Raw genomic sequence first — 18,902 nt, 5'->3', positions numbered from 1 at the left:
CCACATCCAGTGGAATTCTTGCCAGTTCCTTGCAGCAGGTGGGATAAAATCGCATAGCTGCATTTACAAGCCAGCATTGTTTTTTCACTTTCTTGTGTGCTCCTTGAACATGGAGCAGCAGTTGGGATAGAGTTAAAGAACACTTCATTTTTGCCAAAAATCAACTAAACAACTATATCTGCGATGATTCTGAAGAAGTCAGATGCTTTGAATTTGGGAAATGCATCAGTACTTGGTCACCTCCTTTCAGAGTTAGACACACACAAACTTGGAATACAATCATCAGGAGTGCTTTCATCATTTAGAAGCAACACTTTAACATAAACCAGAAATATCAAAAACCGTATTTTTCAGGAACTTCAGGATCCTGAAAATTCTATTCTTTGTTCCTATTTTTAAGATACACATTTGAACTAAATTAAGGTATCTTAAGACACTTGATAAAATGCCAGAATTATACTTTCAACTGAAATGTTTTTTACTCTTGCCCCTTCCATAAAGGAATGAAAAAACAACTTAATCCTTGGATAAAGATGTCCACAGTTGATACCATGTAACAAATTATTTACCCCAAGTTTAAAAATAAAATCAGAGGTTGCGTTGTTTTGCTTCTAAGGGGCACTGCAAAAATGAAGGAATAAAATCTAATCCAGACTCCGCTATACTCACATTGAAGACTGCAGTTACATTAATATCCAATTATATGGCTCTGATGTGGTTACACATAAAACTGGCTGCAACTTTTTAAAGATTCTGCGCAGTCATGTCTAGTGCTACTCTATCATAAAAAAGAAATCCTGAAATTCTCTGAACCAGCATAACTGGTTTTTAATATTAAGGCATATTAGGAAAAAATAACAAATACGTTTTCCACTCTCACATAATTAGCATGTGAATTCCATTACTTTGCCAAATGCAAAATGTTCTAATTGCACACACATAGTTATGCAATCTGCATTACTCTACATTTATGGGTCTGAGCAGTTTTTTTCCTATGCCTCTTTTTTTAGGAAAACATATTCTCTTCACCACTTGAGAATGTAAAACATTAAACACAGGAAGTGATCTTTCTACAGTCTTTCAAAATGCAGGTCACTTTCTAAGCTATTGGGGTCTGTGACACTCAGAAGTGCCTCTGGATCTGCCGTTCCTCAAAAGACCTGCATTATATATAGGACCATCAAGGCAATTTTCTGATGAATAATGTCCTTTGGAGACATACTATGGGATGCTAATTATCTTCTGAACAAATAGTCAAGCTATCCCATGAGTGCCAAAGGGCAGATCTTAACAGCAAATTAAAAAAAGGTTAATTGAAATAGCAAAAATTACAGATGTTTGCAATTAAATAAGATGTTACATGAAGAACATCCAGATTTATTTGAAATCTTTTTTTTTTAAACATCATAAAAGGCATTCCTGCTCTAATATCACACACTGACTCCCTTTTCCCTGTCAGTATTTTATTTCTTAGGAAAGTACAATCTAAAACTAAGCAGAAAGTAAGGTAACTTTGGAGGGTGAGGGAGATAACAAGGACAGCTAGGTGTACCTAGGTCCATATTCACATTCAGACAAATAAGCCACAAGGTCAGCTGCCTTTTTAAAGCTTTATAGAGCACTACTACCATAGCAGCAAGTTAGTTATATTTACTTACATCTTCACAAGCAGCAATTGATTATTACGGTTTCTAGATAATAAGTGAGAAGGAGACTATTCTTGTGCTGCTATGTGGACAAGACTCCACTTCCAACTACCTTCTGTAACAGTACTGCCCTCCTGCAGCAGTCTTTTGCTTTTGTTCATCCACATTCTGTACACGAATAGGCCCAGTCAAGAAAAATTCTCTTACACTCCAATTTTCCCAGTCAAGTCAACTAGAAATTTGGATCCGCAGAAACGATGAGCCAAATCTCCAAACTTTTACTTGCACTCATTTTGTAATGTGCACTTGTCACATATCTAACATTCAATGTAACCTTGTCCACTCACGTAGGTACAGCTGGCGCCACCTTTACTACTCGAGTTGCAAATCTTCTATACAACATCTGTATCGTCCAAGCAATGTTTTCTAAACTTCAGTTTGATTTCTCAAATGGTTAACAGAACATTTAAGAAGAATAAACAACCGAAATGCCATAAACCATATGTGACGGGTCCAGGCATTCCCTTCATAGAGAACAGGGCTAAAGAAAACACCAAGAGATTACCTAGTTCAGGGTTATTTTGTAAGGACCACACATGAATGCAGGACAGGACTAGGAAGACATTCCCCTTTTGTCTTTTGGTTTCAGGTTAAAAAATAAGGCAGCAGTGCATCTATTATCTACCCACCTAAATGTGGAAACAGATCAGTGTCCAGCTGCTGTTTTCGAGTGCACAGTTTCACCAGTCTCTGTAGCCGGCTCATGCAGGATGAATGCGGAGAGAAGGCTGTGGCTTTCATGAGGACCCGATCAGTCCTTGGAGGGTCCGTGACAGGAGCCCTAGCGGGTGGCAGGAGAGGCAGAGGTCTCTTGTTAGACAACTGCCGGGCTTGTGCTATAGTGTGTGTGGTGGGTGCCACTCCCTGCATTGGTAGGCTGGTGTTCGGAGGTTGAGGTGACTTGCAGACTATGCCCTGCGGTAGCCCTGTTGGCTTTAACGAAGCTGATGAAGGTGGCAGATGGGAGTGCTGCTGCTGCAGAGGCTGCTGCTGCAAAGGTGCAGGAAGGGGGCTAAAGTGCTCTTGGCGAACTTTTAAAATCTCTGTCTCTCTCTGGCGCTGCCGGTTTTGAGCCAACTTGCTCTGCAACTTTTTCCTCACTGTTGCCCCTTTCCTTAGGTCATCATCCTCCTCGTTGAAAGCAAAGGGGTCTTCTAATTCTGCCTCCAGGTAGTGGAGAGGAAGCCTAGCCCCTGGAGGGGAGAGGGACATCCCATCCAGCCCATTGGGCATCTTCAAGGCCAGGCTGGGCACTGTCAGACTGAAGGCCATAGCATCCATCTGATGCCTGACCTTTACCTCCTCTATGGGATCATTCTTTTTCTTCCTCTCCTTTTTCGGTATAAAGCCAAGTACCTGCAGGTGGCTGTTGCAGTACCTTTGAAAAGTAAAAGCAGTCAGTTATTAACTCAACTGCTCTAAGTAAAATCTGAGGAAAACAGACATCACTAAAGGGACCCCCCCCCCCCCAATCTCATGCAAATATAAATCGAAACACAAGACATTTTATAAGTGTACACAACTGCTTCTAATACAACAGATAACTGTGGTGTTCCCAACCTGTAACAGAAAACAAAAACTTATACTAGTGACAATTTGCAATCTTAAGATATTAAAGTCTTAATTCATTATTCATAGGAGATTAACACACAACCATTCAAAATATTTACTCTAATATGGTACATATTCACAAAACAAAGCTAACAAAACAAATGGACTGTCTGATACATAGAACAGTAAGAACTTAAGCCATTAACTCTGATCATTTCAAAAGCTCCAAGAAAAAGTACATTGAAAACTACTTCCTTTCATTTGGCTGTTCTTTCACTGGAAGTAGTTAACTTTTTCATCAACACACACATTTATTATTATGAATTCCACTGGAGTAGGGAGCAGTTTCTTGTATGGACAATCTCACTACAGATACCTGGTGAGAAGGGTCGCTATTTGCACTTAATGAACAAGTAGCATAAATATTTAAATTCTGTTTTAGTAGTTTAACATGATCAATTTTGCAGCCAGAGGATTAGCTGAATGTTCTTCAAACAAAAATCTAGTTTAAAAGAAATTCTCTGCTGCTACAAAATGTTTACACAATGCCAGGAATATGTAAACATACAATCCACAAACATGGATTTTAAGCTCTTCCAATATAAAAAAAGGCTTTTAAAGTCATGTTATTAAAAGAAAAAAAAAAGGAAAAAAGTCTTTGAAAGTTTGTCATGAAAACTAAAAGGAGAAGAATTACAATTTATGGCCACAGATAACATACTAAGAAGTAAACAATTTTTGTCTGATTAAAACAAGCAGGTGATAGGAAAGTAGGAACCATGATCTGATCCTTTTCCTGTTTTACACAGGCAGGCCCTCCTGCAATCAGACTTTTGCCCTTGCAGGATCCCATCTATAACCTGCAGCTTACAGATGAAAACAAAGATATGAGGAAAGAGTGATGTCTACATCAAGGTATTTATGGACAAGATAAGGAAATACCAGTGAAGGTATTCCTTAAAATCTGATCAGTATGAATCTGAGAAAAGTAAGTTTTGTTGAACAAATAGATTAAAATTAAATTATTCCTGGTCTTCACGGAGAAAAAAATAGCAGAAAAGCCCAAACCAAACCCCCCAAAAGATTTAACACTTCAGTTTAGTGACTTTCAACTTGTTGACCCACCCCTAAAAAAAAAGCAATGTGTGAACTGCTTCTAAAGGGTCCATAAAAGGTAAAAAAGAAAAAGCAAATTCATATATGCTCCTTAATGATCTCCGTATGTGTAGTTTCCCAAGGGATCCACACCCATAAGGATTCACAAGTCAGAAAAGGCTGAAAAGCACTGCTACTTATTATTGTCTAAATAATTTCATTATTACACTAAGTTGTAAGTAATAAATCTAGATGAGGCAAACTGAAAACCAGCAACGTGTGGAGTCTTTGTTAGAACACACTGGAATACTGTAAATTCATACTGAGAAATGTACTTCTAAAAATAAGATTATATAATTAGGGCTCAGTAAAGCTTCCCTTAAAGTCAAGAGCACTATTCCCATAATTAAAACTAAGCACTTTTTAAATATTTTGTTTATAACAAGACTGAGATCAGTTACAACAGCACTTTTAGTATGACAGAAGAAAAAACAATAAACAGACAAAACAAATACAAGGGAATTTTTATCCCCCTTATTTGAATAAAATGACAGTTTTACTCAATGTGAATGCTTCCCTTATACTGTTCAGAACTTAAATATTGCCACCTTGTGCTTGTGCTGATGTGAGGAGGTAAAACTGGCTAGTCTGTTTTCATCGTGAAAAACAAAGAGAAAGCAAAAAAATAGAAAAAGTGAATAAACCTATGAAAAGGTAATAAGCTTGCTAACATTCTCTGAGTTTTAGGCTATTAAGGGGTTTGCTTGTTCATTTAACTCTAACAGAATCATTGTTATATGGCAGAGTATAAAGCTTTGGCTCTTTGGCTCTGACCATACAGTATCACTGAAAGCCAACTGTATCTTATGCAGGCATCACCTCTGGACACAAACCCATAGATGCCAGGCTACAACATAATGAAAATACTGATCACATGCACTTGCAGACTCCAGTACACATTGACTTGGCTCTATCAACTCAGTCTTCCAGCAGAACCGAGGCCGATACACTTTGGACTAAAAGGAACAAGAAGAAACTGGGAAGAGCACTTAAATCTTCTCTGGGTAGAGAGGACTACATGCAGGCAGTTTTGGCTAGGCAGAATTTATCAGCACCAACTCAACCTTGGCCTTGTCAGGCTCTAGTTAGTCCCATGCGGAGCCAGGCAGGCACACACACCACATCCGCTTCCCCATCCTTCAGGTTCCAGGATGGCTTTTTAGTTGGCCCTGGCCCAAACTGGCTCTGACTTTATGCGGTGCTGCAGAGCCTGGTGCAGATGTTAACCGACTCTGCTGGAACCAGTCTATAACCAGCTGAGTTAAGGCAATAAACTCTTTGAATCAGATGTAATGCCAGGGAAAGCGTCAGCAGTTCATGCTCCGTGGAAGACAGATCACTGGGAAGACTGGAATAGCACCTGCAAGTAGCACAGTTCTTTTCACATGGCTCTGAGCATGCAACCCTTTAGGATCAACCTGGCCCTACAAGAGCCAAATCTATGTGCCTGTCTTAGTGGCTCAGTTTGTCACTTCTATAACCTGCCTGTGAGTTCTGCTCAGCAGACAGTATCACATTGAGTATCTAATATAGTTTTTCCCCCCTTCCTTTCTCAGTGCCAAAGGCACTTATTCTGTGCAGGTGAGGTCGAGCGCAGTCAGCACATATGGTAAGAGTGGTGGTTGATATCCATTAAACCTATGGTAACATGAAGCACACATAAGGTGACGGGCTCTAAAGGCTTCAGCTGGACAGTTTCCCACATCACTGAGAGGGCAAGAATCCAGACAGTGAGGTTTTCCACCTATAACTGCATTCTGCTTCCCAGTACATCCCAGATTGGCATCGACTTCTGTCACTTAAAGGAAGATCCAAGTAAACTAGAGAGCATCTTGCATATTAACAAAATATTTAAAGATTCTTTTGAAAGAGGAGAATTAGAGATAAAATGGTGTTTAACCCTGCTAAATTGTAATAACCCTATACTTAAAAATTAAGTTGAACTTCATTATCTCTGTGTGCATTTGGATAAGAAAGGATTAGGAGACATTTATTCAGAGGAAATACAGATCCAGAACCCATGTCTGTATCATCCCGTATATATTCTTTAAAAAAACAAGATAGTGAATAGAGAAACTAGACTTCAAATAAGGCAATGAAGTCATGCACTATTAATAGATTTAATTTGTAGAATGTTAATGGTTAATAAGAAATCTAATAATATGGCAGCATATTAAACATCTTTGTGGCTGGTAGCATTTCATTTGTCTGGGGTCAAGTAATCATTTTTTTTAATTATCTGTGGACAGACTACGAAGCTTTTGGCATACTATGCATGCATCCTGTTAAGACATTTTATTTTTATAATCTTTAAAAGTATATAAAAAGATAGCTGTCAGAGCATCATAAAGCCTGCTTCTGATCTTTTACAGTTACATGTCTAAAACTGTGACAAAATGACCATCTGACAGTAATTTTGTACACAGAAAATTAAAAGCTACAAGTGAAGAACTCAAACGTAGCAAACATCTTTATTTCAAACGGAGTGTGAAAAAAGTCTCCTAAGAAACAGATACAGGTTTGCCTGCCAAAAGAAAAAAAAAGTTTAGAGCAGGCACAGTCTTATCACTAGCATTCATTAAATTTTATTGTTAAAATTAAACTCTGCCCTGAGAAGCAGTCTTTTAAAATATTCTTTCAAACTATCACATCCTCTCATTTGAAATTAAAAGTTTATCTTCTCCTTCAGACACCTGCTGTCCTCTTCAAGTACTGTAATGTGACACTCGACATGCAACTGAATTATTCTAATATAACATACACCAGATGACATGACCACACTTCACTTTAACTTGAGAAAAATAAAAAAGAACAAAGTGTGAACTCAATTCAAGGTGTAAAGAAAAATCTCAAATTCCATGGAAACATATGAGACCTAAAAAAGTGTCATTAAGTACTATTATTTCTATTGTTTTTAAGTATGACCCCGGTAAACAGCAACTCTGGCTCAGTCAGCACTTGCATCTGAAATTACAGCATACCATTTGCGCTAACAATTTCCATGATCATTTCTGCGAGCTTACTTCCAAAGAGCCTCAACTGTACAGTAGCAAAGAAACAGTCACCGACTGTCAAATTACAGCTTAAAGTTATTCATCTTGTGCCATTTGAGCATTTGCCCTACAGCTTTTGACAAACATTCATGTTTTTTTCTCACTTCATCAGTCTCCTCAACTGAAATGGCAGGTGAAGTGCAAGTTAATTTAGAGCACAGTCCAACTGTTGTTTCAGACAAGAGAGGGAGCTGTGAGCTGAGAAGGAAGTTATATGCAGGGCACAGTGGGAACACTGCTAATAATGCAAAAGGTTAGTGAATGGCAGCTAATAATGTGAAAGGTCAGTGAATAGTGGTTTCATTCGTTTTTGGCACATTTTGTTTATATTTTAGGTTAAAAAAATAGTTTCTAACAGAACAAGCCTCAGATAGTTAACACACACACACATTAATTAAATACTATGTTACTGGCAAAACCTGCAACGACTCTGAAAAATTAAAGTCATATATACCTGGCAGCCAAGATTAGACAAATTCTGCTATCTCAGCCCAAGCAACACCAATGAGACTGGTGTTCAGGCAGTCTTAAAGAGCAAGGAAGAATGTCCTTGTGGTTACAGTATGGGCTGTGATTCAGGAAATCTGGTTTGAATTCCCAGCTCTCCAGCAACCTCAAGTACTATCTCTTGCAAATCATTGAATACCTGGGCACCTTGGGCATCTTCATTTGGGCAGGGAGGGGGAGAGGAAGGGGGGAGCAAAGAAGAAAGGGAGTAGACAGCACTTTCTCAGCTGGCTCATCTGTTATCAAGTAATATATATTTTATTCCAGTAATACACTACAGATCAGTACCAAATCACAAACATTGAATTCTAATTCTGGATCCGTCCCTATGTGTCACTGCTCCCTATGGCCAGAAGGTATGCATTTTCAACCATTTGTCCTGAAAAAGCAGATGGAAGTGTGCTTTTGGCACAGCTGGCCAAACAAGCAGGCCTTTTTGAGAGCATGTATTGTGACTGACAAAGCAAATTAATTGGAACAGCAGGTATTGTATAGCAGGTTTGATCCACAGTTTATAGTGAATTTGAGAAAAGCAATGGACTCTCCCAAAAACTTCCTTGGGAGTAGTTACTGCCCCCTTTCTAAGTACTTGACTCCCACAGAAAATAAAATAAAAGTTTACTGGTCTTAAAACAAAACCCTCAAAGGAACATCCTGGAATTCAATCCACTCAGGCCAGTTCGTCCCTCATCCTGAAACCAAGCAGCGCCTTAAAAGAAAACTCATGCCTATGTCCCAGCCGCTTCCCTCTTTGCAGATGGGTAACCACAACTCACCTACGGTCCTCAGATTTGGGGATGGGGTTGGTGCAGCGTTGGCTGTTATACTTGGCCACATATTCACATTGCTTGAAGGGGGCAGTCTTGTCCTCCAGAACGTGTCTGATACAGAAGGCGTAGCCGTTAAGTCGCCTCTGCTTGCACAGTTTGGGGCTATATGAGCACAAGGGCTTATTGTCAACCTCAGAGAAGTGTATGTGTTTGCCTTCATACATCACGTGACTCTATTCCTTGTGAACATCAGCTGAAAGAAACAAAATATTAAGACAAATCACATAAGGAAAAAAAAATGCATTCAGTTCTAGACTGTGTGTTTCATTTCAGCAGGAAAGAGGGACCCAAAACAATACCTGATTTTAAATCTTCTGTACCATATCAATCTTAAGAGAGAGCCCCAAGGACACCACTATCCTGGAATGATGATGAATCAAGATGAAGCAGATTGTCTAAGGAAAGTATCAAAAAGGTCAAAGTCAGTCAGAATAAAATAGGTATTATTACTGCTTAATAAGTGGTCAGATGTAGCCACTAAACCTGTGGTTCAGCTAGCATCCAATAAGCCAAATCCACTAGCACAATAGTTTTCAATCAGTAGTCACAGATCTTTGGAAACTGTGAAAGGAAATTATTGAGGGAAAAAAAATTCTACTGCCACTGCACTTAAACCTGTTAAACAAAACTCCACTCATCTACCAGAAAGTCATTAGGAGCTACAAGTTGAAAAAGGTTAAGCATCAGATTAGATCACCTGCTTTCAGGAATCAAGTTGAATGATGATTAATCTATTTGATCGCAGAGGTTTTACTTCAAGTATCTTTGCTTACAAAAACGCTGGTGACTATCCTTGCTCTGCAAAATTTTAATTTCATCAGGCAGTGCAAGAAAGTGGTTATTTTTTTAAAAAAGCTTTCTTTACCACACCTGACAAACAGTCTTCAGATCTTGTAGTTGCTCACAGCTTCTGCAAGCATCAATATGCAGTCCCTCCTGAGGTCATCATGGTTCTTCAGAGCTTTTTCTACCCTACTGTACTTATTTTAGGTAAATGTGGGCATTAATAATATCAGAGGCAGCACTCCCATTGATGCTGGGAGGCTGGGGTTTTTTCCCCCCTAAAATAGACTCCTACAGTGCAAATCCATGCAATCATAAGGTACTTCTTCATTTCCCAACACTAGGGAGTCTTTGGCAATCACCTTAAAAAAAACCCCAAACAACAAAAATGCCCCAACCAAACAAAACAAACAAACAAACCCCACCCCAAGTATCTTCAAATAAAATTAACAGTACACATATTCTGCAGCTACTCTGCTACACTCAGCTTAGCCTGCAAAAGGCAGCTTTTCTTCAGAAAGGCTATCCTGCAGCACTGGAATAAACTCTTTTGAACATGGTATATTCAGTACTCAGTTCAGTTTCATATGTGTTATATACCAAGCAAAGGAATGTACACAGAGGTGATATTCAGGAAATATGTAATAAATTAGAGGCATGTGACAAATGTACAGATTACCACCTCAATCAACTTGTTCCCAAGGCCCGAAATGGCAAGAACATGACTGCAAGGAGGGAGCCTACACAGACTTTGCAGGAAAGATGCATTTTCCTCTTGTGAAGGTACAAGCCTTCACCTCCCACTGTGTAAAAGCACCTTGAGAAAAATGACAAGCACTCTGGCACTGGGGGATTTAGAAAAGCAACTTTAAGTCACTAGGGCAAAACAAAACACCCTATCACACCTCTAACAGTACACTGCATAAACCAGGCCTTTCTTTAGCATGTATCTAGCTGTAGAAGCAGAAGTACAGAAGACTACTAAAAATTTAAACACTTAAAATTCATGAAACAGTTGTATATGCACACGTGCAGCATACACAATGGAGACACATGCTACAAAACATAACTAGCACAAGTGACCTCATTAATCATTTGACAATATTAAGGATAATTTTGTATTTCCTCTTTATACACATAGTTCCCCTTCCATGCACGCATGCAAGCACACCCCCCCAAGGGCAGGGGCCTCATGCTTTGTTTACACCTGACAGCCACAACACAAGCACGGACATCTAATCCAGTTCCAATCACCTTTCCTAACTTCTCTCAATGCATGGAAACACATGAAAGTACAGAGCACGTACTACATACATAAATATATATATATATATTTGAAACTAATTGTTGGAGTATGAACCTTCACAGTGTATCAGTCTTAAGAACAAAAAAGTTCATTGTTGGCTGTGCCCTTCAAAAACACAGAATGGGAAGAGAGAACTATCTCTTCTTTAGCATACTTAGAACCAAATAAACCTTTCAGACACCTCTACAAAGGCAGATACTGACATACACTTCAGTATTATCCAGCAACAGCATGAAAGAAAAACATAAATCCCATGGTGACATGCCCAATATGGGAGTTGTGATCTGAGTTTGGGTCCCATATGTTTGAGACAGCCTCCTCCATTACTATGGCAGCAAAGACTCAAATGAGTCTTAACTAATTGCATCTCATACACACAAAGAAGCTGACAGAAAGGCAGCTGGAGATTGCTTCTCTCAACAGTTAACCACAGTTTGTATTTGGTGGCATACTGGACAGGATGAAAAACTTGAAAGAACAAGTGCATCTTGCAGTTGGGGTGACTCACATGCTGCTCTCTATTTCTTTCTGGTTTACTTACCACCTTCTTCTAAGCTACTACTATCATGCTTTGCAGAGTTTTTGATGGATCAATGACCTTCTCCTCATTTGCACAACCCAGCAACATTTCTTTTCTGAAGGTTATCAAGCACCACACCAAAGAAAAGAGTTCCTCAGAATGGTTCCAAAGTAAACAGCGAGAAATGCATATCTGGTGTGCCTCTGTCAAGCTTCTGTAAAGAAACTGTTCCACAGTTCCCAGCCACTATAATCCTGGATTTATTCTTGTGCCCCCAGTCTTATTTTTGGATTTAACTCATAATTAAGTCTTATTTTTGCATTTAACTTGACCGTGTCAAGGCAGGCATAGTACTTTACTTCTCACTTGTCTGAAAGATACAGGACACAAGTACAATGCCATATGAAACATTTAAGCAAAAATACTGACAATAACCCTCAGGGAAACCCATGAGCTTGAACATGAATTTTTGGATCTATATATACACTAAGAGAAGCTCGTGCAAATATAACCATGTTAAAAATCCTGATAGGAATCAATTAGTGCAACTACAGTGCAACGAACAAAAAGAAAGCTAATATACCTAGCAGCCAATGTTATAAAAAAACCCCAACACCTACAGCAACTCTCTCAAACTTGCAAGTATATCTTTATTGGTAGATTCCTACACAGACTCCCCAAAAGACAGTGGCACTATGTGGATATACTGCCAGGATCAGAGACTGAAGTTGTACTTATCTAAAAAGAGGGCCGTTTTGGGGTCTTTTTTTAAACTTCCATAGCATACCAGAGAGAGAGAGAGAGAGATGAAAATAATGAAGACTTTTAAATCTACTGATTTTGATTTAATCTGATGCAGTATTTTATTTTGAATAAAATATACAGGAGTTCTTACCAGAGCTTTTTGCTGCTACATAAAAAGTAGCACAAGCATGGAATAGGCACATGTAGCTTAACTGAAGAGAACTGAAACTACAGTTAGCTAAATAGTGGGTGGGGGAGAAATTATTTTTGTCCCACAGGATTCAGTAAGAGATGACGGAAACATGGACTTCCCCTGGAAAAATCAAGTGCTTAAGCAGCTGTACTTCACTGCAAAAATATCAGGGTACAAAACTTTCTGGAAGCTGTTTTGGGTTTTGCATTTATACTCTACATTGAAGCTGTAGAAAGGTTCAACAGAAACATAATTTATGCTTGCATATGCTCAGACTAGCTTTAGCCACAACCCATGAACCAAAGACTGCTTCTTGAGGAACCTAGATTTTCCTTAAACAATTGCTTCTAAATAAAAGATTCTGAGCTAGTCGAAGCAACGGGGCAAAGAACAGAAGAGAATCCAAAAATGTGTGCCATTGCCAAATGATGTAAGATATTACTGAGGTTTAAAAAAATCATACTAGGGGATAAGGTGAATATAGAACAGTCATATACCATATCACACAATATTAAAGCTAGGGGTACTTGATGAAGCTAGTAAGAGTCTGACTCAAAACATATTAAACTAGTACTTCTTCATTTTTACTATTCACAGGTAGTGAACTGCTGGAACTTGCTGTCAAAGCGGCTGTGGAAGCAGACAGTATCATCAGCTTCAAAAAGACAATAGAAAAGTTCATAGACAGTGGGGACATAAATGGTGTACCTGCTAGCATGCCTAATGTAACAAACAGGGATAGTGGAGGAGTAAGAGAAGAAAACACAAAAAGTGGCTGGGCTTTCAGGCTTTTTCTAAATAGCATCACTTACTCCTACTGCCCAAGACAGAACACTAGGTTGGGTCGACCCCTGATCTGACCCAGCAGGGTACTTCTTGTATTCTTATGAGGTTATCACGAACATTTATAATTTGATAACACATTCATTTCTTCCCTTCTCCAATTTTTTATTCCTGAGCAGTTGACTGGAAGAAAATCTCCTCCCTCTGGTAGAGCCCTATCTGGACATGTGAAGAGCAACAAACTTAGCTTCCCAGCCAGGTTTTATAGCCAGAACAGGCAGGACACAGAGCAAAGCCACACTCTGGGACATCACCACTTAAAGCAGAGCTACTTGTCCTGCTGAGTGCAGCCACTGGTGGTCCATAAGACAACAGAAGGTGGTTTGCAAAGTGACTGTAAAAAGAGAAATGAAAGACTTAAATACACACAGGCACACACCTGCGCAGCTGCCAGTACCTGCTGTCAGGCATAGGAAGAAGCCAGCTCCCAACTGCTTTTAGTACTGGCAAGCAGGCACAATCAGTTCCCTTGCAGCGCACATCAGCTCCAAGACAACAAAGCCATAGCCCTGCACTCCACCTACCCTCTCCCAAAACAGTTCAAGAGTCCTTCAGAGAGGCTGGGAAACAGTGCAGCAGCAAACTTGGGGAGGCAATCTTTGCTAGACCATACTGAGTATTAGCATTATGTCACACAGAAATTTGGTACCTGACATCATCTGTAGTCTACAGAGAAGTTAACGGCCTACTCACTATTAGAAAGCCCAAAGCATTATAGCCTCAAAACTCAATTAGTAATTTTGAGAAAACACCGTGCTGAAAATATTAGAATATTTTAAATCATGTGGGTAGGATACATTCTTAAACATATGCTCAGAACTTGACATTCAACGTACATAAGACCCTTTTAGGCAATGGAATCCCCAAATGCGTTGTAAATTGCAAGGCAATTATATATCAGTGGTTAAAAGATGTATAATTAAGAGGACTGAGCTCAGAGCTTCACACATTGCATCCAAACAAAAGCCACGATTAAAGAGGTCTTAACTGTGTTGTTTTGCATTTGCTAATACCAGCGCAGACTTTATGTTAAATTGCTCAGTGTGTTCATGATATCTCACAGACAAGGTACAATCATCTACATATGCTTCCAAAACCATCAGCTTGGGGCCAGAAATGGAACATGGAGCTCCAAGAACCTCAGCTTTTCCACAAACACACATAGCATAACTAGTAGTTTTGTTGATTCCTCAACTTGACCAAGAAAGAACAATTCCCTCCTTTGCCACTGTCTGACCCTTTTGCTGAGACTAACAGTAAATACATAGATTTTAAGATGTTTGGGCAACGTGGAATTTCATCCACTCAGAGATGAACAGAGACCATAAAAATCATTGCAAAAAGACACACATTTAAAGCTACCTTACAGTAAAACCTTTCAGTCAGTATTAGTAAAAACTATACTATCAGAGAGAAAGCAAAAACATTCATTTTTTCTATTTCATATTAAGACTTCAGGCAACTAGTACCTCTTCTGTGAAGTGCTCTGTTCTATCAAGAGAAGCTGCACCACATCTAATTGTGGTCAACATCAACACCACAAAGTTGTAACTTCTGTCCCCATTCTGTGATCTAACCATAACTTTGGCTTAGTTCTGGTCATTTAACAGCTCAATTCTCTACTACACTCAGCTACCAAACCAAGCCTGCTATAATTCTGGGAACAAGAGTCTTTTTGTTAGTAAAAGCATCCAAATTGAGACAGAAAACACTGGGAAGCAACCAAAGTCAACTACAAGAGTTCCTGTAGGGAACACTTTTATTAACTAGAGTACAATCCTTACTCAAGACCACCTCTGAAGAGCCCCATACAAGTCAAGGTACCGCACACACATGCAAGTACCCTGACAGATCAAGGCACTTAACATGTTAAGATCTTACTAGACATTTTGAGTTACCACCTGGAATCATATTTTGGACTACTTTTTTTCATATGTTAAAATCTACCTAGGAAGACAGAAGCAGCAACGTTGTCCTCATTCTGCCTTTTTAGAATGCTTATTACTTCAACTCTGCAAAAAGGCAGTTTATATTGCATAAGGATGTCCGATATATTAACAGAAAAGCAGCAGTATATTTTAGGCAATACTGGTAATATAGATTATGCTTCAGAATATAATGCAATAAATATAGAATTAAATTTATGTATTATTCCTAATAATAATAATGGCTAGAGAACTTATGAGACTTGTAAAAAGTTTCAATCAACAGCAGAAAACATAACTAAGATGAGGGAAAATAACTCTTCTTGTTCCAAAACTGAACAGGTTCTACTTTTTGTTTTCCCACATAAAATGAACTTAAGCAGGAATTTTAATTTCAGCTGATTCACTCATCTGATAAATAGTGCCTTAAAGAAAACATGACAAAGCCCAAAGCCTAAAAAACCCCAAACATTTAAGACTCTTGGAATTTCAGAAACTTCAAAGGACTTCTAGAGAGAAAAGATGTTAAGTAGGAAGATTCGTAACTGTCGCTAAGTGCACACTCCTGTAGATTTCAATAAAATAATTTCCTAAACGTGGCTATTCCTGACCTAAGGTTCAAGATGGGCTCCATATCTTTGGAAGTCTTTTGAACAAGGATTTCTCTATTTGAGCAGAAGGTTGCAGGCCCCAGTCCTGTAATCACATCCTCACAGGCATATTCTCATGCTTGCACAGAAGCCCACTTATTTCAATGTGGCTATAAACAGGCCCAGGTTTTGCCAGGGCAAGCGGGGCTGCAGAAAGGCGGCCTTCAGATGCAACAATAAATGGAGCATTTAGGCCATCACAACGTCGCAGAAATGCACTTTAAAACGTTATCTCAAAATATCAAAACCATGATCCTGAGAGAAAGCAGATACTAAACATACCACAGCATATCTTGCATCTGTACTTTAAGAAAAAAAAAAAAAAGGCTGTAAGTCCAAGCCTTTTATTTATTTGAATAACAGATAACCTGCACTTGCATACGCGGTTAAACAAAATGCCTTAGTCTTATTTTTAGTCCCAATACTGCAAAGACAAACAAGCTTATTTTCACACAACATAGGAATATCATTCTTGCTTCAGTAGGAATACTCAATAAAATAAAACAGCAGAGCTCCTTACAGAGCAGCCTTTTAGCAGGTATAAGCTATCAAAGTTCAATATGGTATTACAATAAATTCATACCTGAGGATTTACTGTACTGTGAGAACACTGTACATGCAACTCTGTAGGACCAGGCCCTACATACAAATTCATTCACTCACCATAATAATATTGAAACATCAAAATAACTCCCACTAAGTAAATTTCAGGTTGCTTTCTGTAAATAATTTAGCTTTACAATTAGTAAAACTTGTCTGACGTACATATATATTACAAACAAATCACATAAGAGGCTGAAGATGGCTGCAAAAATGTTACCAGGTTATAAGTGACAGCTTCATAAAAAAAACCACAAGTGCTCCAGTGCAGCAGTCAGCAGCGGTACCTGGTGGGTACAGCCTTAGCGTGCAACACTGCCAGTACAGGGGTGCCCATAGGAGAGGGCACTCAACTACAGGGGAATGATGTGTTACCCTAAATTTGCCAGTTTTCTTTTTAAGTCTACCAATTCTCAAAAATTGAGAACAGCCTTAAAATAAACCTTCATCGTATGTTGTTAAGTAACAAAGTTAGAACTAACTATAGATCTACATATTTTAATCAGATAGTATAATATAAGGCTTTAAGGTAAGCGCTACTGTCGTTTCCAAAATTCATTTGAGGTTACCTGTACAAAGCCATTAGCATTTTGAGCTAAAAGACATACTAAGGAACGTTTGATCAAAACTAGACGCCTCCCACATTAGATAGAAACCAGAGAGCTATTTCACCTGTGCGGGGTGAAGCGCGTTGGTGGGTTTTCCAGTGGGCTCACTTCACGACTACCAGACGTTCTTTTCCCTGAAAAAAAGGATCCTTTCATTTTCAGGCCTGGGGCGCAGCAGCACCTCAGGGGGACCCCCTCACCCCAGCCGGACCCCGACCCGTGGGCACAGCTAGGCTCCCCCAGCGGGGGACACGAGAGGGACCAGGGCCCAAGTCCAGGCACGGCCCTTGCTGCGTAGGGGCCGCTGAGGCGATCCCTTCCCCCGGCCGCGGGGCCAGCGGGCTGTAGCCCCCGTCCCGCCGACGCCAGCCGGCCCTGGGGCGGCGGGGGTGGCCGAGGGACCCCGGCCCAGGCGCTGGCCCCGGCAGGGCCGAGGTGGCCGCCGGCCCCAGCACGTGGCGGGGCGCGAAGGCGAGGCCGAGGCAGCCCCCCGCTCCGGACCCTCACTCCCACCTTCGGAGGCCAGGCCGGGGCCCCCGTGTGCCGGCGCCTTACGGGGGGGGGGGGGGGCGGAGAGGCACTGTGACGACCTCCACACACCCCCAAAACCGGCCCCCCCCCCCAAAAAAAAAAAAAAAAAAGTTGTGAGGCGAATCAGCCCGCCGCCGGGCCGGTCGAGGGGGGACTCCGGCGGCGGGGGGGGGGGGGGGACGGGGGACGGGCGGGGGGGGGGGCCGCGGCCGCGTCCCGGGGCGCCCCTCGCCCCGCCGGCCCCGTCCCCGCGGGCGCGGGGCAGGCGGCGGCGGCGAGGGGGGGAAGCACCCTAAAAACGCCGCGAAACTTTCCAGGCCTTGGCCGGCGCGGCCCCGCACGCCCCGCGGGACCGGCACCGCCTCCGCGGGCCCGGACCGGGCTGGGGGCATTCCCCCCCCTCCCCCCCTTCCTGCCACCGCCGCTCATTAAAAGTCATTTCGGCAAATTAATGCCGCCCCCAGCCCCCCCCCCCCCCCCGTCCCGCGGCCCCCCCCCCCCCGTCCCGCCGCTCCGCGCGGGGCTGGGGGGGGGGGGGGGGGAGCGGCCCCGGCCGAGACACCCCCGCCGCCTCCCCCCAGCCGCCAAGCTCCGGCGGCAGCGGGGCTCGGCCCGCTTTGGGCCCGGGGCCCGGCGCGGGGGGCCCGGCGGGGCGGGGAGCGGAGCTGCCGGGCCGCGCCGCGCTGAGGCCTAGCGCCCCCCCCGCCCCCGTTCTCCCCCGCCGCCCTTCACCTCCCGGGCAAAGGCGCCGCGGCGCCGCGCCCCGACCCTCCCGCTGGGCTCCGCCGACCGTCTCACCCCCCCCTTCGGCGTTCCTCTCGGCGCCCGAAAGCCTCAAAACCCCCCCCGGCTCCCCTCACCCCCCGCTGCGGCCTACACCGCCCCGGCCGATCCGCGGCCTCGCGTAGCCCGCCTCCCCGCCCGCCCTGCACCCTTCGCACCGCCTGCCGCGCTACGCGAGCCCGGGGATGCAGGCCGGGCCTGGCTTACCTTTCCAGCTGCTTTTTTTTTCTCCTCTCTCTCCTCTCCCCCCTTTCCCTCTGTTGGGCTGACAGATCAGAGTTTCCTCCCCAGCAGAGGGACTGGGAATGGGCTCGGGCTCTGTGCTGAGGAGCTGCTGCCCCCCTGGCTCTGAGAAGATCCTGCTTTTTGTGGGGAGGAAGCTTTAGGGGCTCTTTATTATTTTAAAACTACAAAGTGCTCAGAGGGTAGGTGATTATTAAGGGGAATCCCTGAATATATTCTCCAGCAAAGAAGGCAGGGCTGCTGGGGCTGCTCAAGAAGAGAGCCAGCAGCCTCCTACAGCACCACTACAGGCACTGAGAGGACATAACATCAGAGAGCGGCTCCTCTGCCCTCCAAAACAACAACTTTCCTACCATCTTGGAGGTAGTAGA

At 42.1% G+C, this 18,902-nt stretch overlaps 1 protein-coding gene across 8 annotated transcripts in view; it reads right to left on the bottom strand.

The window, feature by feature from the left end:
- Window positions 1-18,891, bottom strand: part of INO80D (INO80 complex subunit D) — a 47,043-nt gene extending 28,152 nt beyond the window's left edge. For 5 of the 8 annotated variants that reach the window (XR_012650448.1, XR_012650449.1, XM_075028237.1 and 2 more), the window contains exons 1-4: window positions 17,039-17,528; window positions 9,102-9,197; window positions 8,749-8,995; window positions 2,336-3,084 (exon numbers count right to left, since the gene is read on the bottom strand). Coding sequence is in view for 6 of the 8 variants with exons in the window: in XM_075028237.1 (XP_074884338.1) it covers window positions 2,336-3,084; window positions 8,749-8,966 (967 nt within the window). In the remaining 2 variants the exon portion in view is untranslated. Of the gene's footprint in view, window positions 1-2,335; window positions 3,085-8,748; window positions 8,996-9,101; window positions 9,198-17,038; window positions 17,529-18,495 lie in introns of those variants that run through there. The other 3 variants (XM_075028234.1, XM_075028238.1, XM_075028236.1) reach the window with 3 other exon arrangements.
- Between the last annotated feature and the right edge of the window lie 11 nt (window positions 18,892-18,902).

The sequence above is a fragment of the Buteo buteo genome, chromosome 5 (assembly GCF_964188355.1).
Source record: "Buteo buteo chromosome 5, bButBut1.hap1.1, whole genome shotgun sequence".
In the NCBI taxonomy this organism is placed as follows: Eukaryota; Metazoa; Chordata; class Aves; order Accipitriformes; family Accipitridae; genus Buteo; species Buteo buteo.
Note: the sequence above shows the minus strand (reverse complement) of the source record. Positions and strands in the feature narration are given on the sequence as shown.